Below are 27,807 nucleotides of genomic sequence, written 5' to 3' on the forward strand. Positions count from 1 at the left end.
CGCCTGGATAGAAATAATTATAGACCAGTCTCGTTATTACCATTTCTGAGCAAGGTGATCAAGAGAGCGGTCGCCAATCAACTACAAGCAGTCTTGGAGGAAATGGATTTTCTGGATCCATTTCAAACCGGATTTAGGACGGAATATGGATGCCATGGTCGCTTTAGTCGATGATCTCCGTCTGAGCATTGACAGGGGAAGTGTGACCCTGTTGGTGCTCTTGGACCTCTCAGCGGTGTTCGATACCATCGACCACGGTATCTTTCTGGAACGCATGAGAGAGTTGGGTATTGGAGGCACTGCATTGCAGTGGTTCCGGTCCTACCTTTCGGGCAGGTTCCAGATGGTGTCGCTTGGGGACAGTTGTTCAGCCAAGAGGGCACTCAAATCGGGTGTCCCTCAAGGAGTGCTTCTGTCCCCAATGCTGTTTAACGTTTACATGAAGCCGCTGGGTGAGATTATCTGGAGACATGGGGTGGGGTGTTATCAGTATGCTGATGACACCCAAATATACTTCTCTATGTCTCGGACTGAAGCAGTGACTAAGGATGACATCTCTGCTCTGAATGCCTGGCTTGGGGCGGTAATGGACTGGATGAGGGAAAACCGACTCAAGCTGAATCCAGGTAAGATGGAGGTACTTGCTATAGGAACCCCGAATCCAGGAATGGAGTTGTGTCAGCCAATTCTGGATGGAGTCACACTTCCCCTGAAGAATTCTGTTTGCAGTTTGGGGGTGCTCCTTGACTCGTCGCTCCAACTGACAGCTCAGGTGGATGCAACAGTCAAGAGCGCCTGCTATCAGCTTTGTCTGATACGCCAACTGCACCCCTTCCTGGAGCCAAGGGACCTAGAAACAGTAGTACATGCATTGGTGACCTTTCGATTGGACTTCTGTAACACGCTCTACTTCGGGCTACCCTTGTGCCAAGTTTGGAAACTTCAGTTGGTACAAAATATGGCAACCAGATTGATCACAGGAAGTTCTAGGCCATATAACACCAGTCTTGAAGTCCCTGCACTGGCTGCCTATTAGTTTCCAGGCAAAGTACAAGGTGTTGGTGATTACCTTTAAAGCTCTACATGGCTTGGGCCCAGAATACTGGAGGGAACGCCTTCCTCCCTATTATCCGTCCCGCACACTAAGGTCCTCTGGAAGAAATCTACTAAGCCAAAAAAAATCTAGGCTAACATCAGTTTCCCAGAGGGCCTTTTCTACTACTGCTCCAAAACTATGAAACGACCTGCCAGAGAAGATCTGTCACATTCCCACTCTGACAGCTTTTAAGAAAGCACTTAAAACAGATCTCTTCCGGCAGGCCTTTCCAACTTAGTTACCCTCCCCAGATATAGAGATATTAGCCCCCTTATCTGCCTGTTCTTCCCCGCCTATCTTTATGTCTATTTTTTTATTGAATGTTTTTAATGTTTTTAATGCTATATCATCATTGTTTAATTCTGTTTTAATGTTGGGTATGGGGGGGTAGGTTTAGGGTTTGATTTATTTTTTCTAATCTTACTGTAACTTGATGTGTTTTATTGTTGTTACCTGCCTGGATTCTTCGTGATTGGGCGTGCTAGAAATAAATCTATATTATTAATATGTCTTTTATTGCAGAGTGCTATATTTTAGCAGAAATTTTTGATTGGTGATTTTAGATAGTTAAATTTTAGATGTGCAATTTGAAATTTTCAATTGGTGTTCTTAAGATATATGTAATTTATTATTTTAACTGTGCCTTTATGTAGATTATCAGTCATCTTCAGATTTTTTTAAAGGAAATGTGGGGTATAAATCTAATAATATGATGGAGAAAGGGAGAGAGAGAAGGGGTCAAGTCCCAGACCTAAATCTAGCTACTAGTTCCAAACAGAATTTATCTTTTAATTTACTGAATGACAAATGGCTTGAAGGCACATATCAACAACATAATCAGGACTTACATAAATCCCATTGATTGCATGGGTTTATTTAAGTCAGTACTTGCTAGCAGATTTAGGTCCCAATGCTAAACCCTTGTTTAGTTAGTCCAAAAGCATTTGAGGAAGTAGACTAAATGTATGAAAGCTCATGCTGCAACTTCTTTCTTTCAGTTAGTCTCAAAGATGCTACAAGATCTCTCTACATACTGATTCTACAGACTTAATACTGCTATATCTTTGAATTCTATCCTTGTTTAGTTAAATTAGCTTTAGTGAAAGCTTCACTTTAGGCAGCATCCAATGATTTGTTGTTGTTATTTTTGTTGCTGTTGTGTGCCTTGAAGTTGTTTCTGACTTACGCAGACCTTAAGGTGAACCTATCATGGGGTTTTCATGGAAAGATTTGTTCAAAGGCATTTTCCCTTTGCCTTCTCCTGAGCCTGAGAGTTACTTGCTCAATGTCACCCAGTGGATTTCCATGGCTGGGTGGGGATTCTAACCCTGGTCTCCCAGGATCCCAGTCCAACATCCAAACCACTACAGAACACTGGCTGAATGATATCAATGACAATGTTCCAAAACACACTACAGAAATAATCCAGTTTGAGACTGCTTTAGCTGCCCTGGATCCGTGCTATGGAATCCTGGGAATTGTAGTTTATTCTGGTTCCAGAGCTCTTTCCCTGCCCTCAGGCTTACAATCGAAAAAGACACAACACAAAAGGAGAAGGGCATGGCAGTGGGGAAAGGGGAAAAGTCCAGCAGATCGTCTCTCCCTCTGAGGCCTGGACCATGGCAGATGGACTGGAGGGAGGGCTCTTCTTCTTACTGTGGGTAGGCCCGATGGAGCTGGCCGGCCCTTCTCTCCTTCTGGAATTATTTATTTTTAAAATAACTCAGATCTCGAATTTAAACTTCAATAAAGTTAATTCTCTTAGTCTTAGAGAAAAGGGACAGGCAGTAGGTTGAGATAAACAAAAACTGTCTTTGCATAAGGTCCTGCAAATGCCAAGGTGCCATAACAGAATTTTATGTTGACCTATATAATCACTGCCAACGTCTGAAGGAACCCGGGGGAGCTCTGTTTATTTAAGACAGATTGATCTTATAGCAACATTTTGAGAATTACTGGAGGGGGGGGGAGTAATTTCATTTGCTGGTAAGGACACCATCTGTAATCAGCACATAAACCAAGATGTCGTTACCACCCCATCTACTCAAGCAAGCTCAGGAATTGTAGTTTCAGTGGGTTGCTGAGAACTGTATACATACTTGCAGACCCAATTTTCACACACAGAATCACAATCATAAGCCAGGAGGAGCCATATAAAAGAAAATAGAAAGGAGACAGAAAGAGAAAAAGGGAGATCACTGTATGTGAAAAAAAAAAAAGGATGGAGAGATGGAGAAATGAATGTGGGATGGGAGGGTATGGGACATATGCCCTGCATTTTATTTTCCAGTCTAATAATCCTTACTATGTATATAGTAAATTTTGTAACATTCGACCTCTGAAAACCATATTGCAATTTTTTTTAAAAAGAACTGTTGCAGTTGACAGAGCTCGTCCCAAGCGCGCACACACACACAAGCACGTGGTGTCTGTGTGTGTGTGTGAATTTCCCTAACTGTGCAAAGTTAGCACAGAAGTATGAGTGGAGTTTAATACATCCTCCCATTATAAGCTGGAAGGAAAGCTAGAACGACTGCACAAAGACAAAGAACAGTTGTTCATCATGGAGGAACTGACATGTGTTGAAGAGTAACTTCAATTGAAAGTAAATTGTGCTTTATCTTTGCTGGTAACAGGACAAAAGTTTGCCCTGATTTTATGAACTGAGCAGCCCATTCCAATGATGTAAAGACAGATCCACGTCTATAAAAAAAAAAATTAAGTAAACAGTTGCACAAATATGATTGGAGGCAATCACTTTACTCATTGTGTGTGCATGTGCCTTCATTTCACCTATCGGCTTATGGTAACTCCATAAATTTCATAGGTTTTTTTAGGAAAGGAATACTCAGAGGTTGTTTTATCAGTTCCTTCTTCTAAAATATAGCCAGCAGCACCTGGCATTCATTGGCAGTGTCCCATCCAATTACTAACCAGAGCTGACTCTGATGAACTCTGACACCTTTAGGATTTATTATTATTATTATTATTATTATTATTATTATTATTATTTCCCACCTCTCCCTGTGGATCGAGGCAGGATTACCTCAATAAAATAATACAATACAGTACAAAAATATAGTCAATAAAATGGTAACATTAATTCAATTTAGGCCCTCAAGTTTACTCATTACAGTGTTTTTAAATCTTATTGGACGTCAGCAGACCTATCACCTCTGCTCCTGAGATAATTTCTTGATAAGTATAACCTTTTCTGTAACAGTTCTTTCCATTTGTTTTAATTTTAATATAAATTCTGCAGACAGGGAAAATCAAAATCAGATGTAACATTCTAGACATGGTCTCACTAGGACAGAAACTAAACATGACATCTTAAGAATTGGATTCTTCCTCGTTATAGCAGCTCACATTGGTGGCTAATAGTTGTTTTGCAAAGAAATCACACCCTGAGATCTTCCAAAGCCTTCATTTGTTTCCAGCTGACTTGAAGTCAGTCAGTAACAAAAATAATCAGCATTAGTTTCCAAATGACTTAAGAACTCTATCTTCTCTTAATGGTATTGGCAAATTTCACTAAGGTACTTCAATAAAGTTAATTCTCTGGTTCTAAGAGAAAAGGGACAGGTAGTAGGTTGAGATAAATAAAAACTTCCTCACTCACCAATGCTAGTCATTACTAAAAACCCACAGACATTTATTATTCAAACAATTTTCTTCCAAAAGCATGGGAACTATTGGGAAACAGCATGGGAAACAGCTTGTGGCCTAAATACAGGTATGAGTTCCTGTTTGATCTTGGAAGCCAAGCAGGGTCAGTCCTGGTTAGTATTTGGAGGGAAGACTGCCAAGGAAAACCAAATGCCAGGTGTAGGCTATATTTCAGAAGAAGAAACTGGAAAAACCACGTCTATTTCTTGCTTAAGAAAATGGTAGACAGGCAACCTGAAGGCGCATAGACGCATACACACACCACACGTGGCTGGAAGACTTTCTAAAGAATGTTTTAGTGAATGTTCATTTAAATAGTCTATTCTAATCATGCCAGTCTTTCATTACCAATTGATTCCAAGGTAAAGCAGAAGCCTTCTTTTCAAGCAAAATCATCTAAAAATGGATCTGCAATATTTCAGTCACACATAAAAGAGAATAGTAAAAGAGAAACAGCAGACTGATGACAGTTTAAGTATTGCCTGGGAAGATAGTGGGAAATTTAGAAAATATGAATACAGTTTTTATACATCTTATATACACCTAAAATGTTCTTGCAGCAATCCAGTGGGTAATCATTACATGCCAATGAGATCCTCTGAAATCAATTAAAATATCTATACATAGATAGCTACAGCCTGTGATAAAAAGTTTTAAGATAAGAGCACTGCCATCTTTTATATATGTATTCTGCATTATGTGCTCAGCATAATCCAGTTCTTCCTTTTTAAAATGATATATCATAGAGTATTATTAACCTACATTTGCTAGTCCTCAATTTAGTTTCAAGGGTTCTACCAGAAGATATAAAACCCCACTATACAAAGGCGAGTCTACTCAAAATCTTCAAGCACGCATGCCTCCACATCCATGTTTTCATCTAGCAATGCCCAGCTGTGAAAAGGACAGGACACTGAAATTTCATACCAGTTTGTGGAAGATGGTAATGTGCATTGAGATGACAGTGCACTGTAGCATGAGATACAGATGGGTACATTTTCCTTAGAATCAGAATTATAGTCCGCATTCTAGTTTAGTCACAGGTAGGAAAATATTTATGTTGTTTTGGTCTACAACAATGCTGCTTGGGAAATTCTTGAGTTCCTGCCACAGAGAGGAGAAAGAGAGAAGTTTCTAGGCAGCTATTTTGAGTGGGGGGTGTGCTTGTTGCTGAGGGGGTGGAGCTTCTGTGAGTTACTAGGGGGTGTAGCTAGCAGACTAGCTCTATATAATTCCTCCCAGAGCCTTTGCAGACCAGTTCCTGCCACAGAGAGGAAAAGGAGAGAAGTTTTTAGGCAGCCATTTTGAGTGAGAACTTCTGAACGAACTAGCATCCAGGACATTCTATAAAAATATATTCCCAGTAGATTGAACTCACTGGCAGAGATTGGTGAAAAGGCCAAGTCATCAGGGGCATTAACGCTGGTGTTTACTGGAGGATTTTTTTGAGGAGGAAACCCACAGTCCTGTTTCAGTAATTACTTAAGACTTCTCAGTATGGACACTGACGGAACAGCTGCAGTCACCTGCAACACTTGTGGGATGTTTGTCTTCTTGCCTACAGATGTGGACAACTTCACATGTACCAAGTGCAAGTTGGTAGCACTCTTGGAGGAGAAAGTTCAGCAGCTAAAGTCCAGAGTAGCTACACTTCAGCATATTAGGGAGCAAGAGGATTTACTGGACAGAATGGAACAAACTGTCTTGGATGGGGACCACACAGAGGAAGCTGCTGGGGAGGAGAATGTCACTTCACATACACAAGAGGCAAACAGCTGGAGGAATGTCACACAGAGACGGAGGAAAACCAGGGATCGTTCTGGGAGCTTGCAGATACCGAACTGATTTGAAGCTCTTGCCCTTACCAAGGAGGATGAAGAAGAGCAGCATGGACAGACCTCAGGGACAGGGCAGGGGAGCCTGGGAGTTCCACCACAGAGATCAGCCGCTGCTAAGCCTTGGAGGAGGCGTGTTTTGGTGGTGTGAAACTCCTTGCTGAGGAGTACAGAAACAGTGATTTGTAGGCTTGACAAGATGTCTCGAGAGATGTGTTGTCTCCCCAGGGCAAAGACCCGTGATTTGACAGAGAGGCTGACAAGACTGGTCATGCCTACTGACCAATATCCCTTCCTTTTGGTCCATGTGGGAACCAATGACACTGCAAGACACAGCCTTCAGAATATCAGAAGGGATTACAAGGCTCTTGGTAGCAAGCTGAAAGAAATGGATGCACAGGTTGTCATCTCGTCTCTTCTGCCATTTGAAGGGCATGGTCCAGGAAGGGAGAGGAAAATAGCAGAGGTCATCAACTGGCTCCGCAGATGGTGCCGCCAAGAAAAATTTGGATTCTTTGATCATGGGCTGAGGTTCCATGAGGAGGGAGTTCTGGCATGGGATGGGTTGCATCTCACATCAGTTGGCAGAAACGTTTTTGCCAACAGCCTCAAGAATTTGATCAGGAGGGCTTTAAACTGAGATATGTGGGGGAGGGACACAGTATTCTGGAAGGCAAAAGGGCTGGAGAAAGTAGCCAAAGTGTCATAGAGGAAACAAGGCAAATAGTGCAAGGACCGAACAGTGGGAGGCAAAACATCTTGCACAGGCAGCAAGTAAAGGGGACACATGGTCTTCGATGTCTCTGCACTAATGCACAAAGCATGGGAAATAAACAAGATGAACTGGAACTCCTAGTACAACAAAACAAATGTGATATAATAGGCATCACTGAAACCTGGTGGGATGAGTCTCATGATTGGAATATAAAAATAGAGGGGTATAACCTTTTAAATAGAGACAGGCCAAAGAGGAAAGGAGGAGGAATAGCATTATATGTCAGGGATAGTTACACCAGCGAAGAGATCCAAGACATCAAGCCTAGAAGCCGGGTGGAGAGCATCTGGATAAAAATTAAAGGGGAGGGAAACAACAGGGATGTTATGGTGGGAGTCTACTACAGACCCCCAAGTCAAATGGAGGAATTGGATGATGCCTTTCTAGAACAGATGACCACACACTCAGAAAGGAGAGATGTAGTAGTGATGGGCGACTTCAACTATCCTGATATTTGTTGAAAGTCAAACTCAGCCTAATCCTCAAGGTCTAGCAAATTCCTCACTTGTCTTGAAGATAATTTCATTATCCAAAAGGTGGAAGAGGCAACAAGGGGTCAGCTATTTTAGATCTGATCCTAACCAACAAGGATGATTTGGTTAATGGGGTGCAAGTGGTGGGATCCTTAGGTGGAAGTGACCATGTTCTCCTGGAGTTTGTTATACAATGGAAAGGAGAAGCCAGGCATAGTCAGACACGCATTCTAGACTTTAGGAGAGCTGATTTCAACAAACTTAGACAAGTACTGGGGGTGATCCCATGGTCAAGAATACTAAAAGAGAAGGGAGTTCAGGATGGATGGGAGTTTTTCAAAAGGGAGATACTGAAGGCACAATTTCAAACAGTTCCAGTGAGGAAGAAAAATGGGAAATGTCTCAAGAAACCAGGATGGATGACTAAGGAACTTTCAACTGAGATAAGTTTTAAATGGGACATGTATAAGAAGTGGAAAAATGGGGAAATCACCAAAGAGGAATTCAAACAAATAGCAAACACTTGTAAGGATAAAGTCAGAAAGGCTAAAGCACAGAATGAACTCAGGCTTGCTAGAGAGGTTAAGAACAAGAAAAAGGGCTGTTTTGGATATGTCCGTAGTAAAAAGATGAAGAAGGAAATGGTAGGGGCACTGCATGGAGAAGATGGTAAAATGCTAACAGGGGACAGAGAAAAGGAAGAATGACTCAACACCTTTTTTGCCTCAGTCTTCTCATAAAAGGAAAAAGGTGCTCAACCTCAGGAAAATGGAGCAGACAACAGAATAGGGGAAATTCAGAACAGAATAAGTAAAGAGATAGTACAGGAATATCTACTCAATCTAAACGAATATAAGTCTTCAGGACCTGGTGAATTACATCCAAGAGTATTAAAAGAGGTGGGAAATGTAAAATCGGAGCCATTGGCAATTGTCTTTGAGAACTCCTGGAGAACAGGAGAAGTCCCAGCAGACTGGAGGTGGGCAAACATTGTCCCCATCTTCAAAAAGGAGAAAAAAGAGGGTCCCAACAATTATCAGCCAGTTAGTCTGACATCAATACCAGGAAAGATTCTGGAGAAGATCATTAAACAGAGAGTCTGTGAACAGCTAGTAGGCAATTCCATAATCACAAAAAGTCAACATGGCTTTCAGAGAAACCAGTCATGCCAAACAAATCTAATCTTTTTATATATATATAAAATTACCAGCTTGGTAGATGAAGGGGATGCTGTGGCTATAGTATATATTGGTTTTAGTAAGGCTTTGACAAGGGTCCCCATGAAATTCTTGCAAACAAGCTTGCAAAATGTGGGCTAGACAAGGTAACGGTTACATGGATTTGTAATTGGTTGACCGGCCGAACCCAAAGGGTGCTCAACAATGGCTCCTTTTCATCATGGAGATAAGTGACCAGTGGGGTCCCACAGGGGTCTGTCCTGGGCCCAGTGCTATTTCACATCTTTATCAATGCCTTGGATGACAGAATTGGGGGCATACTCATCAAATTTGCAGATGACACCAAATTAGGAAGAATAGCAAATACCCCAGAGGACAGGATCAAAATTCAAAATGACCTGAATAGGCTAGAAAGTTGGGCTAAAGCTAACAGAATGAAATTCAACACGGAGAAATGTAAGGTACTGCACTTAGGGTGGAAAAATGAAATGCACACATATAGGATGGGGGACACCTGGCTGAATGAAACTACGTGTGAAAGGGATCTAGGAGTCCAAGTAGACCACAAGTTGAACATGAGTCAACAGTGCGATGCGGCAGCTAAAAAGGCCAATGAAGTTTTAGGTTGCATCAATAAAAGTATAGTGTCTAGATCAAGAGAAGTAACAGTGCCACTGTATTCTGCTTTGGTCAGGCCTCACCTGGAATACTGTGTCCAGTTCTGGGCACCACAATTTAAAAAGGACATTGAGAAACTGGAGCGTGTCCAAAGGAGGGTGACTAAGATGGTGAAAAGCCTGGAAACCATGCCCTATGAGGAATGACTTAGGGAGATGGGGGTGTTTAGCCTGAAGAAGAGAAGGTTAAGAGGTGATATGATAGCCTTGTTTACATATCTGAAGGAATGTCAACTGAGGAGGGAGCAAGCTTGTTTTCTGCTGCTCCAGAGAACAGGATCTGGAGCAATGGATGCAAGCTACAGGAAAAGAGATTCCACCTCAACATTAGGAGGAACTTTCTGACAGTAAGGGCTGTTTAACAGTGGAACAGTCTTCATCGGAGTGTAGTGGCGTCTCCTTCCTTAGAGGTCTTTAAACAGAGGCTTGATGGCCATCTCTCAAGGATGCTTTGATTGAGATTTCCTGCATGGCAGGGGGTTGGACTGGACGGCCCTTGTGGTGTGGTGGAAATATTCCTTGTTGAAATAAAAAACTATAGAAAGATGGAGTCACCTTTGTCAGCCAGAGAGATGGTTTTTGAAATAAAGGCTTGGAGTTTAGAAAAACTAGAGCAAAGGAATAATGAGTGCATCTTGACCTGGATGGAAGCTGGCACCAGTAAAAAGACATAACATAAACTACTGAGATAAGAACATTCAGAAGCAAGGTTAGGAGGAAAGCCACTGAATTCCTACAGGAGGGGGTAAGGAGTGATGATGCAGTTTTAATGTATGCATGTATTTCTGTTCTGACTGTAAGAATTCTGTATGTTTAAATTGTAATTAGCCAATCAGGTGTATTGAAGAAGCTTCTTGGTCTTGAATAATATAAAAAGAGCCATTTTGTCTTGTTCGGGGTCTCAGCTTTTGGAACTTGAATTCCACTGAGTTCATTGTTTTCCTTTGTCGACAATTGGAAATAAACTTATGGATTTTCAATTACTAGGTCCTCTTGCCAATCCTATTGCTCTGCCAATCCTAGAAATTTAAGTTTCCTGAAATTTCTGTTACATATTTGGCGAGCCAGGCAGGAGCCAAGGCAAGCAGGAATTGGCAAAGAGTGGGAGAAATTAACTCTTTCCTGGCTGCACATGTTTCTACTATGGGTAGATTCTTATCAAGGCCCTGCGCGCACTTCAATACCTTTAATTGAAGAGGGCTAAAGATAAGGATTGGCTCAAGTGGTGGAGTCAGAGTCTAGCCAAGGAGACCACTTAGTAATTTGAAAATTCACTGGGGGAAAAAGGAAAGGGGAAAAAACAGAAAAAGAACAAATCATCTCTTCAGGAACAGGTAAAGTATAAAATATAGGGAAAAGTGCACTAAAAAGGGAGCCTCGTTGACCGGTCCAAATCTTTGGATGCGAGTGGGAGAAAGGACCCCCTCCCTGTGTTAGCTGAGCCAGTAGCAAAGGTTCTGCCCAGAGAAGCCTTCTTGCCAAAACTCAGGAACCGGGCCCCTAGGGAACATAAGCAAGGAACTGGGAACTGAAAGGAGGTAGATTGTGGTGTAAGTATTGATTGCCAAAGTGTGGGATCAGTGTGGAAGTATAAGGCACTTGCTCAGTTGTGCTGGGGGTAGTTAATCTACTGATCTCCAAGTGCCAATAAATTGTTTTACCTTTTGTGTGGTGGCAAACCTTTCCCTTCTGTGGTATTTTGTTTTAAATAGCTAGAAGTTAGGTGCTGGTGGAGAGTTGGAGGAGAGCATTGGTCTATTGTGAGTATAAATTATGGTTGTGATATTTTGTTTCATTCTGTCTGGTTGTGGTGGAGGCTCCAGTAAAGACTGTTGAGCTCTTCCAACTCTACGATTCTATGATTGTAGACCAAAAAGATAATAACTTTCCCAAGCCCTGTGTCTATTCTATTAGTCTTTTTTTAAATAGTGGCTGAGGTTTTTGAACAGAAGTCTTTCCTAGATAGCCTAGATGAGACTCTTTAAATGCCAAGGATTAAACCTTGAGCCTTTTACATACAAAACATATCCCTTACCACTTTGCTGTGGAACTGTGCAGCTTGTCATGAGTCTAGACGCTCCAGTACACACTCTTAATGATTTCATTATGATGCCCAACCTTTCTGTTCTATCTATTCTTGTCAGCCATGCCAATGAGAGAAATCTGGCTTGGCATTCATTTTCTAAATGGACATCTGACAGTAAATTTTAAAAATCTTGTAAAGAAGGAAAAAACAACCAGCGATTTCCATTATCAGATGAATAGTATACAGCAGAGGTAAGGATGTCCTACACTGTCATCCTCCTCTCAAGGAGAAGGAAGAATAATGATACTGAATGAGAATTTGGAAGCAGTAGCAGCTATGGCACCTGTCTCTGGGTGGTAGGGAGAAGGCAGAGGAGGGAGACTTATAAACCAATGGCAGAGATGATGGAGATGTAGCTAAGGGGTCCTGAGAGTGCAGTAGAGGCGTTGTGGTGCTGAGGTGGGAAAGGGGGTATGGGCTGAGACTGTTAGTGGGGAAGGATCAGTAGGACAAGGAGGACCAACCTCTATTGCTCTGACCACCAGCCCAGCACTTCCATGGCTGCTGCAAAAATCTCCTTCAGTGTTGTCATCCTTCTCCTGACAATGAATGAGATTTTTGCAACCGTATCTTCATCCTAGGAGATGCAAGGGGAAAGCTTGTAGACTGATAGCAGAAGCAGTGGAGGTGTAGTGGTTCAGCAGTAAGGGGAGATTGTGGTGCTAAGGTGGCAATGACTTTAGGTATTAAATTTATTTAAATAAAAGTGTTAGTACAAAGTTATTTCCTTATAAAATGTTAAAATATGAATATACATAAATGTGTGGAGAAAAATATGCACACTAAATAAACAAAATATTTTTATTCATATACTACATAGAGCAGGTGGAGTGTGGGACCTCTGCATGCAAATGTAAAGAAGGTCAGGGGGATAAAAGATTTGAGAACTACTAGTATACAGTAATTTAGAAATGTGGGAAGTTAATACCTATAAACTGCTGATCTGTTCCATTTTATAAACTGTAACAGCCCTAATAGCTTTGAACTATATTTTCCTGATAAGTTCAAGCTGCATCTGATAATGTCATTTTCAATAGTTTTCAGTGGGATTATCTTACCTTTTTAACTTTAACACCACCTTTTGGTGTTTGCTTTGTTATGAGATTGTATCCGATCATCTGCTCAGCAAGCTGCCCTACCATTCTGGGGCTACAAGAGAAAGTGAGGATACACATAAGTATTTCTTTTAAAGATCACCTGCCAAGAATTAAGGATATTTAAAATAATTGCTGTAATTCTTCACTTACTCCTTTGTCAGATGAACTCCTCCTTTCAGCCCACTGCTAAAAACACCTTTTCCTCTCCCTCCAGCTAAAATTTGAGCTTTCAACACAATTTCCGTAGCCTCTGTATGAGAAAACAAACACTGTGTTATTAAAATGTCTTATTAGACCACGGTAATGATTAGCTAATTTCATAATGTGATTTTACTGTACAATTTGGAAAATAAACTTAAGCTTTGCCACACAGCCTTGAATTAATGCACAGTATTACAATTCTACATTGTATTATTAATCAATACCTTTATTTGTTCAAGATTATTTTTATCTGCTGGCTCATCAGCACAAGAAAGCAACACAACTTCTCATGCAAAGTGTTCACAGTGGTATCTCAACGATGTGTGTTGTGTGCCTTTTAGTTGTTTCTGACTTTTGTCAACTTATGGCCAGAAGGTAATTAATGCAGTGGCAATGGTTGTATGGAACACAACCTTTATGAGGTACTGGCTTATTCTCTTAACAAATGATATTACTTCTCATTTTCAGTCTACCTTGATTAAGACTGCAGCTCAGTCTTAGGTCAGTTTCTTTACAAACAGATGGTCCCAGAGTCAATCCAGTTTCTCCAAGTATGGCTAACAGAATATCTCACTTGAATCCCTGGAGAGCCACTATCAAACCATACTAAGATAGATAGGCCTGTGGTCTGATTTAACCCATGGCATCCTATGCATTTACTCCTTTTGAAGTTGGAGTCAACCAAAAATAACTTTGCTTGCATTCTACCTTCTAACAATTTGATTCATGCTGACAACATGTTGGCACAGTTCTTTTAGGGAATAACTAACAATGAGAGAGCATCTTCTAAATTAGAGATAGGCAACCTACTATCCTCCAGACATTTTGAATTCCAACTTCCATCAGCCCTGGCCAAAAATTATAATTTAAAACATCTGGTTTTGACAGGTTGTCTAACTCTGATTTATATGACAACATACAACTGTCATGGAATGGCAGTAAAACAAGTTAGATTCTACCTAGTACTGCTGTGTGCCTTCAAGTCCTTTCTGACCTATGGTGACCCTAAGGCGAGATTAGTTCAGAGGAGGTTTAGCATTGCTTTCCCTTGAGACTGAGAGCATGTGACTTGGACAAGGTCACCCAGTAGGTTTCATGGTTGAGCTGCATCTCCAGAGTCATAGTCCAGCACACAAATCCCTACACCTGGATGGCTCCTACCTGGTATGCCATGTCCAAATTACCTGTAGAAGGAAATGCATATATTTGGCGTAAGCAAGCTTGTCACCCCACAGGCTTACAAAAATAAGGCCTGTGAAACAAGTGTCAGTCAACCTGCCAGTGAAGGAGATGCTTTCTTAACAACTGTTAGAATCAATTATATACTGAGACAAATAAAAAAATCTTCTCCAGAAAACAAACAAACCAATTAGCCCAGATATGGAAAAGCATAGAACAGATTACACCAAATTATGCAGAACAATCATCTTCTTTTATGTCCTTTTATGGATATCGCAATTGTATTGCAACAGAATTCAATCCATTTCAAAAGTTTTACCAGTCCCTCACTCTTCTCAACATCCCCATTTCACTCAGAGGGACATGTATCTTTCTGTTTGTGCCCAGCCTCAGCAGATGACAAGGAAAACCCTGCTCTGAACAAATCTTGCCGTGAAAACCCCACTATAGATTTTCTTTAGGGTTGTCATCAGTTGGAAATGACTTTAAAGCACATAACAATATATACCTTTAAAACAGCTTGGAAGCTGAAAGAATGCAAATATTCTTTTAAAGGAATTAACTGTATTCATTTTAAGTATTTTATACTAGAAGCAGACCTCTGTCTAAGACACGGAAGGACTTATTTAAAAACAAAACTTTTAAAGTAGAATATTTCTCATGTAGCATATTTAAAACAGTATTAACATTCACTGAACAGGAACAAGGTTGTGTACAAATACCACTTGGGGTAATATATGCAATGCAGATAATTTGAAATTATCTCCTAGAAAAATTAGCCAGCACTGACACTTTTTTCATTCACCTATTTAAGAAAAGTATAAGGAAACTGGGATGAACCAGCAGCATTTATCCAACCAGTCACTTTTCTTCCTCCCCAAGTTCTCCTTAAATATATCACTGGGGAAACCAACATCCAAACTAGGCTTATTATTTTTCTGCGTTTTTAAAAAACAAGCCATAAGGAACATTACAAGCATTCTCCTGACTTTTTTAACCATCAAGACCTAAACCACTTAGGTACAATATAGTTGTGAAACTATAAGCACTTCTGGAAGCTTGGAGCAGTTCGTTCTCTCTCTCTCTCTCCTTTTTTTAGTGGGGGTCTCCAACTCTCAGAATCCAGCCAGCACAATCACTGTGATCAATGAAGGCTGTGGCCAAACATTCAAATCAGCAACAATAAACCAACTCAGCAATCAAGCCCACTTTCTACATAATTCCAAAGGCATGAATCCCACATTGAGAGAAGACGTTTGGCTGACAGGAGCCATTGGTGAGCATCCTTTGGGTATGTAGGCTCCCTTGCACACTTTTGTGACAGGCCTTCCTCTGATGGTTGTTGTTGTGTACCTTCAAGTCATTTCTGATTGATGGTGAGCTCAAGGCAAACCTATTGTTAGACACCCTGCATGCACACTCTCTCTGGGGTCCCCTTATTTTCACATTTCACATCTGGAGGCTACATGTTCTTGAGAGGTCACAATGACCTTTAGGAATACTAGGTAAGGTTCCCAGGAGAAAAAAAAAATGAAGACACGAGGGCATGTGGATGACCCAGGTAATTATACAAGCAAGGCTAAATGGGTATACTAACTGCTGCTTCCTTCCTTCCTTCCTTCCTTCCTTCCTTCCTTCCTTCCTTCCTTCCTGTCCTCTGCATTTCCTCTTGTACCAAGAGACAAAGGGGGTCTCATTGCACCCATGCGCCAGAGGATAAACAGACATAAATCAGATATTTTCATTGTTTTAACCTCTATAGCAAGTCTGAGATCATTTTGTGTTTAGCTTTTCTGACTTTCACCCTACAAGAAATGGTTATTTGTTTGATATCTTTGGTGATTTTGCGTTTTTTTCATGTCCCTTCTGAACTTCCGCTCAGTTGAAAGTTCTTTAGACATGCATCTTAGTTTCTTTAGACACCGACCATTTTTCCTCCTTGTTGGAACTGTCTGAAATTGTGCCTTCAGTATTCTCACTTTTAAGAAACTAACATCACTCATGAACTTACTTCTCTATTAGTATTCCTGACCATGGAATTGCAGCCAGTATTTAAGAAATCAGCTTTAGACCGCATGTCTAACTATGCATGGCTTTCCCCTTCCACTGTATAACAAACTAGGAGATCATAATCACTCCCAGCTAAGGATCCTGCCACTTCCATTCATTAAACAAATCAACACTGTTGATTAGGATCAGATCTAAAATAGCTGATCTTCTAGTTGCTTAATCCACCTTCTGGACAATGAAATTGTCTGTTGTTTGCTATATTCTTTTCCCTTTCTTCCAACAAACTCAAGATGGAATACATGTCTTTGGCTCCATTTTACCGCCAGAAAAACTCTACATAATACAAGTCAGACTGAGAAACAGCAGGTGGCTCTTAGACACCTAGTGCATTTCACTGCTCTGTAGGGACCCTTTCACAGTGACATGATCACATTTTAAATAACAATGGCAACATCCACAACAGTCTCAGCTAGAGAGCTCTAGTGCTTCACCACACTGAATTGTGCGTAAACAGCACTGATGAAAGCGTTCAAGGAGTCGTAGGTGTTGGCGACAGGTGACTCATGTTTCAGACCCATAGAGGAGAATAGACAGTACAATGGCTCTATACACACTGATTTTTGTGCTTCGCCTCAAGTGTTTGTTACTCCAGACTCTTTTGTGAAGCCTTCTGAATGGACTATATGCCTTTGCCAGTCTGTGATCGATCTCTTTATCAATCTTGGTGTCTGAGGAGATGATGCTTCCCAGGTAGGTGAACTGCTGGATGGACTTAAGAACAGATGTGCCTACAGTGATGTGGGGATGGTAGTGTTCTTCCTGAGGTGCCGGCTGGTAAAGAACTTCCGTTTTCTTCAGACTGATTTCCAGTCCAAAGAGCTCTGCAGCTGTTGCAAAGCAGGATGTTAGGTGCTGCAGAGCTGCTTCCGTATGGGCAACAAGGGCAGCATCATCAGCAAAAAGCAGCTCAAGGACTAGATAGTTTAGAGTCTTAGTGCGGGCCCTCAGGCGGCTTAAGTTAAACAGGCTACCATCAGTACGGTAGCATATATAAATGCCATCTTCTTCTGTGAGATCTGCCGTAGCTCTTTGGAGCATCATGCTGAAGAACATTGTAAATAGAGTTGGACAACCTTGTTTCACATCATTAGTTATTAGAAAGGGCTCTGAGAGAGCATCGCCATATCTGACTTGACCTTGCTGGCCTTCATGTAGCAAGATGATCATTTTGAGTAATTGGGGGGGGGGGGGGACATCCTAGTCGTTCCAGGATCTGCCACAGACCTTTTCTATTCACAGTGTCAAAGGCTTTGGTGAGGTCGACAAATGTTACATAGAGTCCTTTGTTCTGCTCTCTATATTTCTCTTGCAGTTATCTAAGGGCAAATACCATGTCTGTGTAGCCTCGAAGAGAAATGACAACACAGAAAGAACCGCAACCTGGAAACATCACCCAACGAGACTTTCTGCTATGCTTTCTGCAACCGGACCTGTTTATCCCGAATTGGCCTTTTTAGTCACGAATGCGCTTGTACAAAGCGTGGGACGAGTCCTTCCTGAATCTTCGTTCGCGAAGCAAGGCCAGAGAGAGAGAGTGCTCCTATTAGCTCTAAAGCTGCACTGGCTTTCAGGGAGTTCTTCTGCAATAGCAGGGACTAATCTGTTCAACAGTATCCTTGCAAGGCTTTTTCCAGCGATGGAGAGCAGTGTTATACCTCAACAGTTTGAGCAATCCGATTTTGCTCCTTTTTTCTTGTACAGGGTGATGATGACTGCATTTCGGAGATCTGATGGCAGTTCGCCTTTTTCCCAGCAACTCACAAGGAGCTTGTGGAGTTTAGCATGGAGTACATGACCTCCATGTTTCCAAGCTTCAGGTGGAATTCCATCAATCCCGGCAGCCTTGCCATTTTTCATCTGCTGTATGGCCTTAACGGTTTCTTCCAAAGTGGGAGCTATGTCCAATTCCTTCTTCATCGGTTGTTGTGTCATATGTTGAATAGCTGAGTCTAGGACTACTCGGTTGGCACTAAAGAGGCTTTGGAAATGTTCAGCCCATCGGTTCAGAATGGAAGCTTTATCTGTGATTAGTGTTTGGCCATCTGTACTGTATAGGGAGCTTTGGATCTGATATGTAGGTCCAAACACTGTTTTAAGAGCTTCATAAAATCCTCTGGAATCCCAGGATTGCATAGGGTGTTGCAATGCCATTTAAAGTGGAATATAGCACTATAATTGTTTAGTGTGAAAGGGCCAAGGATCACCCGTCCCAATCTAGAACTCTTAACCATTATAATGCACTAGCTCTATGTGCTCATCCTTGAATCTTCTGAGGAAAATTCACACATCCTTCTTCTGATTATTAACTTATTTTGACTGCACTGAAAAAAAAAAGCAATTAAATGCGGGTGCAGCTAGGTATGGTTTAAACATGGATTGTTCATACATTTTAAAAAACTTAACAGCAGCTGCAGAGGGTATTATTGTGATGATGCTGTTTATTTATATCCTGCCATCCTCCCAGTACAGAGACTTAAGGCGACTTACACATCTAAAAGAGTCCAAGTTGAAAAACTATAAAACATGCAAAATACAAGTTTAAAAAACAATTAAACAATTCAAACAATTAAAAACTTTACATCATTAAAATTGAAAGTTTAAAACTCTTTAAAACAAAAACAACCCATGTCATGTAAAAGCCCAGCAGCATAAAAACGTCTTTACCTACCATCAGAAGGACAGCAGGGATGGAGCCATCCTGGCCTCCCTAGGGAGGGAGTTTCAGACCTTGGGAGCAGCTACTTTCTCTTGTTCCCACCAAATGCGCCTGAGAGGGTAGTGGGACAGAGAGAATGGCCTCTCCCGATGACCTCAATATTCTGGGGGGCTAGTACAGGAAGATGTGGTCCTTCAAATAGCCTGGACCCAATATATATAGTTAGGCAATAGCAAAGGGAAACCATTCACCACTTTGCTCACTCAGCACTTCCAATTCAATCTCCCTCTCATCCCTTGTAGAAGTTTCTGTTATCAAAATGGAAGTGAGAAGATCTGAACTAAGAACCCCCATCTCACGCCTGGTATGCAGAAAGAGAGATGGGATGACGATGCCTTCTCTCTTACAAAAGAATAGAGTTTAAGCAGGAAGAAGAAATTCTGTTATTTCCTTTCACATAGCTTGTGCACTAGAAAATAGCTGTTTTGCAGGCACTTACTTTTGATATATATCACTCTGAACCTTAAATCCTTCCCCTTGAAGAACTGCCATTCCAAGACATCCCCTTTCCTTAGCCCAGCTTTTCTATAATTCATGCCACCCAAAAGGCAGATAACAAGAAAATTTAAATGCGATCAAATATATATATATATCCAGTTTTATATCTATGTTGTCTAGGCTTACAAATTATTAAGATGAATTTAGAAATAAATCACTTTCCAAGTTACAATAAAGAAAGCCAGAAATCGCTCTGTCCGCTGTGATAAAACATCTATTTTGGCATTGTTAATGGCCGCTATGAGCATTTAATTAGATTACTTTGAGTCGCTAACCATCCCGACAATGAAAACCTTGTATGCACCATGATAAGTGCTGTCAATTATTTTTTTTTTTTTTAATTCTTATTTTTGCATTTTTCTACACATATAGCACATACAACAAACAACACATAAAGACATTACAAAGGTATATCTTGTAACAATATAAACATAACTATACAGACCATCTAACTTGAGTACCTTCACACCTCTTTTCCTAAAAAAACATTTAACACATAAATACTTCCTATTGCTTAGCTCTCCATGTTAATCTGTTATATTTATTCGTTCTATCTTGAATCGAAACTTAAGTAAAAGCCCTTCTTCACATACGTTTAAAAAGAAAGATATACTTTAGTTTTTTAGATGAAATAGTAAACATTTTGGGACATTCCTAGTCCTTATTTTCCCCTATATGTCTTTCTAAAGAGACATCCTGACTTTTTACACAACCCTAGATTTCAAAATTTATTTAACTTAAATTATCGCAAAGTACTTGTAAACAAATTTTAAACACAGAGTCTCATTCTAAGAGTTCCTGCATTCCCTGTATTCCGCCCCTGTATCCCGCCCCCCCCATATAGAGTGAACTACTCTAATCTACTAAGTAACATAGAGCACGGCAGCATAACAACATTACTTTATGTCAGAATAAAATTGTTCCATCTTCTTTTCAAGTATGTATATAAGGGTTGCCAAATGCCTTTTGTTTCTGCATCATTTTCTTTTTCTTTTGATCCGCAGTAGATCTTGTCCATCTCTGCCGTCTCTAGGACTTTCATCAACCACTTATCCATGGAGGGGATTTGATTCGATTTCCAAAACCTTGCATAAACAATTCTAGCACAAGTAAATAGATAAAATAAGAGTTTACCAAATTTTTTTCCAACTTTATCCTCAAAGATACCTAACAAACAAACTTCTGGTGTGCAAGGAATTTGAATTTCTAATTCTCTGGAGATAATGTCATATACTCTTTGCCAGAAGGATTTGGCAAGTTCGCATGTCCACCACATGTGATAGTAAGTACCAATAGTCTTTTGGCACTTCCAACATAATGGGTTACTAGTTTTATAGATTAACGCAATTCTATTTGGCGAGAGATGCCATCTATAAATCATTTTATAAGTGTTTTCTTTAAGATCCTGACATATTGTATGCTTCAGATTTAATTTCCAAATTTTCTCCCATTTTTCGTATGATATACTATGTCCTACATTTTGAGCCCACTTTATCATGCAGTGTCGTATAATTTCCTCCTCAGTATTCCAACTGAGGATCATTTTATACAGTTTAGCCATTTTCTTTTTCTGCCCTTTTACCATTATTGTTTCCCAATCCGTAATTTCTCTTTTTAATCCAGGCTCTATCATGTCTAGTTTCCATCTCTGTCTCAGTTGCAAGTAGAGATACCAATGGCATTCAATACCTGATTCATACAGTTGCTCTTGGTTTTTAAAGTCTATTTTATCTTGAGCTTCTATGGTTAAATCTACGTATCTTAGCCATTTCCCTTTCGGAATGCCTTCCCTACTGAAGAACGCCTCATGTGGGGAACAGTGCTGCACTATTTGCTTTGACAATCTAGGTTTCCATTTCTCCCACACTTTCAATAGTGCTTTTATAATTACATGATGTTTACATTCTTTGTGAATTTTGTCTTTATTATAAAATAAATAAGCATGGAATCCGAATCTTAGATTTTCCCCTTCTAATGCTAATAGGTGATCATTTTCCAATAGTATCCAATCAGATATCCACCAAAGAGCTGCTGAGAAGTAGTACATTTTTATATCAGGGACACCCAGGCCTCCTCTTGCTCTATCATCACACATTACTTTTTTGTTAATTCTGGCCTTTTTCTTATTCCAGATATATTTCATTATATTATTTTGCCATGCATCTAAAGGTCTAAAGGAATGTAAGATTGGGATTGTCTGGAATAGATAAAGAAGTTTAGGCAAGACTAACATTTGAACCACCGAGATTCTACCCATCCATGATAATTGAATATTTCCCCATCTGTCTAAATCTTTTCGTATCTCTTTCCATGTTGGGGTATAGTTATTTTGAAATAAATCTATGTTCCTATTTGTCAGAATAATACCCAGATATCTGATCTTTTTTTCTATTTTAAATCCTGAATCCCGTTCTAACTGTTTCATATTTTCTTCCTCCATATTTTTAACTAGCATATTAGTTTTCCCCTTGTTTACCTTGAGACCAGAGATCTCTTCAAAATTTTTAAGTATATTAGTCAGGTATTTCAGACTACATAAAGGGTTTTCTAAAATATATACAATGTCGTCAGCGAAGAGTCTCATTTTGTATTCATAATTCTTGACCTTCATTCCTTGAATTCTTCTTTCATTTCGGATCAGGTGGTTTAAGGCTTCTAAAACAAAGATAAATAGAAGTGGAGAGAGAGGACACCCCTGGCGAGTTCCCCTCTTAATTTTAAATTCTTCCGATTTACTATTGTTTATTATTAGCCTTGCCATCTGCTTGTTATATATTTCATGGATCCATCTCTGAAATTGAAACCCGGCCTCCACTTTCTCCAACATGGCAAAAATCATCTCCCAAGACACATTATCAAAAGCTTTCTCAAAGTCCACAAAAAGTAAAGCCATTTCTTTTTCGTTATGTTTTTCATAATATTCAAGTGTGTTTATGACAATGCGAGTGTTGTCTTTAATGTGTCTGTTTGGGAGAAAGCCTGCTTGTTCTTTCCCTATCCATTCCATAAGGACTTTCTTCATTCTTTCTGCGAGTATTGTGGTGAAGATTTTATAATCCACATTAAGGAGTGAGATGGGTCTGTAGCTATTTACGTCCTCGGGATTTTTGTTTTCTTTCAGGATGAGTGTAATGTTGGCTTGTTGCCATGTTGCAGGGTATTTTTCTAATCCGATTGCATTTAGAGTATCTTTTAGAGGTATTGACAGTTCGTCTTCCAATTTCTGATAATACTCTATAGGTATGCCGTCAGGTCCGGGGGTTTTGGACTTCTTCCCGTTTCTGATTGCCTCCACTATCTCAGCCATTGTTATTGGAGCATTTAAAGTGTCCTTCTGATTATCTTTAAATTTTAATAGATTAATATTGTCTAAGAAACTTGTAATATTTTCTTTCTTTGTCAGGCTGTCTTTATATAAGTTTGTATAAAATTTCTGAAATTCTTTTCTGATTCCACTTTGATCCGTTATCCTTCTCTTGTCTTTTGTCACAATTTCTGAAATTATATTTCTTTCTCTTTGTTTCTTTAGCCTGTATGCCAACCAACGTCCAGGTTTATTTGCTTGCTCAAAGTGGACTTGCTTCATGTCCTTTATTTTATTTTGAATCTCTTCATTTTCAATTATTTCTATTTGTTTTTTTAATGTTTTAATTTCTTTAAAGATTGTTTTCTCTGAGGGTTTCTTTTCAAGTTCTTTCTCCTTTTGCTGAAGATTGTCATATAGACAACCTAGTTTCTCTCTCTTTATTCTTTGTAAAATGTGATTTTGCTGGATGAAGAAACCCCGCATAAATGCTTTAGAGGTTTCCCATACGGTCGTCATCTCAATATCATCCTTTTGGTTCTCTTTAAAGAATAGTTTCAGCGTTTGTCTAGCTCTCTTTAAGATGTCCTTATTTTGCAGTAAGGCAAGGTTTAATTTCCAAGAATATTCCTGCTTTTCTAGTCTTAATGTTGCAATCATAGGGCTGTGGTCGGAGATAGTTCTCGGTTCTGAATCTATCTTTATTGTCTCCTTGCAGATCCCCTTAGTTGCAAACATCATATCAATTCTAGAAAATGACTTGTGGCGTTCCGAAAAAAATGTATAGTCTCTAGAATCATTATATTTATATCTCCAGATATCATAAAGTGCGTGTTCCTCTAACAGGTTTTCAAAAGATTTGGGTAGTTTCCCTTGTGTCCTTTTGATTGCCTTATCTGATTTCCTATCCAATTCGGGATTTACTACACCATTCCAATCTCCAATTATCATAATTTTTCCAAGACTCACTTTACTCAATTCGTCACTCAATTTATTATAAAATATTTCTTTCTGATCCAGGGGGGCGTAAATTCCAACAATAAGATATTTACCGCCTGGGAGCATAACCTCTACCCCGACATAACGGCCTTCATTGTCCTTAAATAGTTCTTTGGCTTTATATTTATAATTAACATATATGACTACTCCATTCTTTTTCTTAATGTTAACTGAAGTGAATTCTTGACCTAATTTTTTATTTTTCAATAGCCTTAAATCTTTTTCTCTAATATGAACTTCTTGCAAGCATATTACATTAGCTTTAATTTTATTCAAATAGTGATTTACTTTTTTCCGTTTCTGAGGGGAGTTCATGCCCCTTACGTTCCACGAGAGTATTTTTAGGTTATGCATAGTTGTATATATAGTTAATAAGCTATATCTCTTACCTTATCTCAATTCACCTCTGCTGTCTCTTCCTCCTCTTCACTATTTGCTTTTTCCTCTTTTCCTTTATTCTCATCCCTTTCTTGTTCCTGTTCAAATTCTGAGTCCGAAGGTTCACCTATATTGTTATCTTTGTCTTTTTTCTCCTCTGTATTCGACGATTTCTCCAGGTCTCTCTTATGTTTTTTCATGAAATCTTTTAGTTTTGGAATTGAGTTTATTCTAAATAAGTCCGTTTTATATTTGAAAATCAGCCCTTCCAGCCTATCCCATCTATATGGAATGTTGTTCTTCCTGAGCAACATCGCTAGGGGTTTGTACTCATTACGTTTTTTTAAGATCCTCAAAGGGATATCTTTTAATAGAATTAGCTCCTCCCCTTCTACTTCAAGATGTTGTTCGTAATTTAGTTGAATGATTTCATCTCTAATTTTTTTCCTTGTGAAATAAATGATCACGTCCCTAGACAGTCCTTTTTGTTTCGCTATCTTAGAGTTAAGGCGGAACATTTTACTTATTTCTTGTTCAAAATGTTCTTTCTCTGCTCCTACATATTCAGCCAAAATCGGTGTGAGGTATTCATATAAATCTTCGTTATCTTTCTCTTTTAAGCCTCTGATCTTGATGCACTGTTCACGTTGCTTTTGATCTTGTAGCGCTCTTTCATCAAGATCACGTTCGTAGTTTTTTTCCATTTCAAGAACTTTTTTGTTTATTTTTTCTGTTTTACTCTCAATTTTTTCCATATTTTTTCCCATTTTTGTAATATCTTCTGTTGCTCTGCCCAATGTGTCTTTAATATCTTTCAGTTCAGCCCTTATCTCCTGACGAATCTCTTGTTTAATTTCTTTCCTCATGGCGTTCAAATCTCTCTTCATCGCCTTCATATCTTCTTTCATTTCATAATAAAGATTTTTTAATTCTTCTAAGAGTTGCATCTGTTCTGTTGATCCGGGATTTGTTCCAAATGATGGTCTTCTTTGTTGGCTGGCTTCTGTTTTTGCTTTCCTTGTATACATTATCTTTTCGTACTGCACTGGTTTCACCTTGTTATTATTTATAATTTATTGTATTATTTATCCCTTAGGTATTATTCCTTTTTGTTTTATTCTTAGTGTGGTTAATATAATTATTCTTATAGTTCCCTGTCAGGTTTTTATAGCCTTCTTGTCTCAAATGTTCACTGCCCCCCTTTGCAACAGTTTCAGTTTATCTGTATTGTTACTCCGTTATTTTGTTTCTTTCTCAGGTTGCCTTAAGTGCTATTTTCACTGTTACTGTATCTATTCTCCTAGGGCAATGTTGCCTCGAAGTAATTCAGCTTGTTTGGATCTTTCCTACTTTCTTTTCCAATAGGTTTTCTCTCCCCACTGATGAGGTACACAGAAGTCAGAGCCCTTCCTCTGTTCCTTCTTTTTTTTTTTTTTTTTCTTGGATCTCCTCTCCTTTTGACTCCTTTTATTTTTCTGCCTCACGTTTGCTTCTGCAGCTTAGATGGTTCTTGCCTCTGCAATTTCTAAGATATCCAGTAGAGGGCAGCCTCACCCGCGTCTCTGATCAGCCTGCCCTTCCGAGAGAGCCCTTCATCAGATTCAATCCGAAATCTTCTTTTTCCTTAGCTTGCTATTTTGTTTTCCTTGGCTTACTATTTTGTTTTAAAAGCCTTCACTCACTTTCTCCCAGTCCTTTTCTATTCCCTACCCAGTCCTTCTTGCTGCCTTCCCAGGCTAAGAGAGGCTGCAGTGCAAATACTCCGTTTAAATCTCTTTCAGAGTCTCTATTTGAAACAAACCACAGCTGGAGCCAATATAGTTGCAAGCTTCTTAGTCTATATTGCTTTTCTTTTCTACTTTAATATGAGTTCCTCTTCCATGGGGGGAGAGATAAGGATTTTATGTAGACTCCAGGGTGTTTCCAGCGGAATTCCCAGCAATATTTCGAAATAAAAGTAAACAACAAAGGGGGAGGGCGTCTTCAAAGTTATTTCCTCACTTTGCTCCCACAGAAAGGAGGGGAAAAAGACAACTACTCCCCGCTTCCAAGCTTCTCCCCACTTCAAAGGTAGCTTCCTTCCTTTCCTTTAATTCAATGTTTACTTGTTTAATCAACTTAGGTAAGTTCCATTCCTCTTCGTTGAGAAGGGTATAGTTAAGATATATTCATTTTGAGGAGATATAAACAATATTCGTTATTTTGACTCTCCATTTAACTGTCTCTTGAGTTAAAAAAGGTGGGGGCGAACTCTAAGAGCCGCTTGTGGCTCGTCTCTCGCCGGGACCGACCCTTCGTAACCCTCTCTCACCCCTCAGTTCCCCAGGACTTCCGACCTGGGGGGATAAGGGGGGGGGGGATAGCCGTGGCTCTTCGCCCAAATATTACCGTATTTGGGGTTTTCTCCGTCCCGCGTTTGACTCAGCAGCCGAAGAAGCCCCGGCGGAGAGAACGCTTCGTCAGAGCCTCTGACAAATGCGTCCGTCGGGCTGCCGTTCCACCCCGGAAGTTTCTTCTTTTTCATAAGTGCTGTCAATTATGACTGCGATCATTACCCTTTGTGCCACCGGCTCTTCAGGCCAAGTCAGTTGTATTCATAGCTTGCATACTGATTACTTCTTACTTGGCAACAACAAATAAGGAGAACAGAGAAAGTACAGAATGAAATGAGTATTTTGTTGTTGTTGTTAACCTGCCAAAAGACAATCAGGGCAGTGAAAGAACTTGCATGGCAACAAATATGAAAGGCGTAAATAAGCACACAAGAAAATAAGCATAACTATGTAAAGGTTAGACCTCAAGTACTAATCAATACAACGACTTAACAGAACACTTTGCAAACAGGTCCTTGGCACCCTAGGGGAAAGTGACATGAAGTAATTTAATTCTGCAGTTATTTGCCCAAGCTCTGGAAAATGAAGTAAACCAGCCAAATCTTATTTTACAGTAACCAGGCCTAATGGTTGAGTATTTACCAAGTTGATTCACTTCTCCAGTGTCAATGTTTCCATTTTACTTAAAGATTTGATTCTACAAAAGCACCCCACTACAAATGTTGTCTCCTATCTGAATTCTTCAGATTAAATTAGGAAAAAGGAGCTCACACAGGTAATTTAATTGCATCTGAAATACATACATGGTTCAACCATCCTCACAGTGTAGAAGTGCAAAGAAAAGCAAAATTATTAATAGACTTTGTATGGAAATGAAATAAACCCACATTGAGAAAACAAGATTAAACAGGTCACTTCAATAAACATCTACCAAATGGCTTCAAAAAATATGTGAACAACTGCAAGTGCAGCATACTTGCTAGGCCCTTTCTAAAGTTGCACTCCGATTTACATGACTTTAAAAGAGATTATGAGAACGTTGAATATGAGATTTGTCATACTTTGGCTTAATCTTTAACCAGAGTGGAGACTGCATCCAAGAAATCAGAAGAAGACTAGGAGTGCATCTACACTGCAGAAATAATGCAATTTGACATCACTGTAACTGCCTCAGGCCCATTTCTACAGAATCCTGGGATTTCTATTTTTGTGAAAGTAGTCTTTAGCAGAGAAGGCTAAAGAC

At 39.7% G+C, this 27,807-nt stretch overlaps 2 protein-coding genes across 2 annotated transcripts in view; both read right to left on the reverse strand.

Moving 5' to 3' along the window:
* Positions 1-27,807, reverse strand: part of LOC149321303 (succinate--CoA ligase [GDP-forming] subunit beta, mitochondrial) — a 279,860-nt gene that overhangs the window by 123,737 nt on the left and 128,316 nt on the right. Inside the window, exons 3-4 of the mRNA XM_089519254.1 lie at positions 13,037-13,136; positions 12,848-12,938 (exon numbers count right to left, since the gene is read on the reverse strand). Of these exons, the coding sequence (XP_089375380.1) occupies positions 12,848-12,938; positions 13,037-13,136 (191 nt within the window). The remainder of the gene's footprint in view (positions 1-12,847; positions 12,939-13,036; positions 13,137-27,807) is intronic.
* LOC149321304 (uncharacterized) lies at positions 24,078-25,597 on the reverse strand. Its single transcript, XM_089494857.1, has one exon. It carries the CDS (start codon positions 25,257-25,259, stop codon positions 24,249-24,251), a length of 1,011 nt encoding a protein of 336 aa, XP_089350983.1. The 5' UTR covers positions 25,260-25,597; the 3' UTR covers positions 24,078-24,248.

Source organism: Sceloporus occidentalis, unplaced genomic scaffold (genome assembly GCF_023333645.1).
Source record: "Sceloporus occidentalis isolate IW3139 unplaced genomic scaffold, rSceOcc1.0.p SCAF_1, whole genome shotgun sequence".
NCBI classification, from domain to species: domain Eukaryota; kingdom Metazoa; phylum Chordata; class Lepidosauria; order Squamata; family Phrynosomatidae; genus Sceloporus; species Sceloporus occidentalis.

Bases quoted from the DNA above. Each gene is read 5' to 3' on its own strand.
- LOC149321304 (XM_089494857.1), bottom strand. From the start codon at position 25,259: ATGTATACAAGGAAAGCAAAAACAGAAGCCAGCCAACAAAGAAGACCA.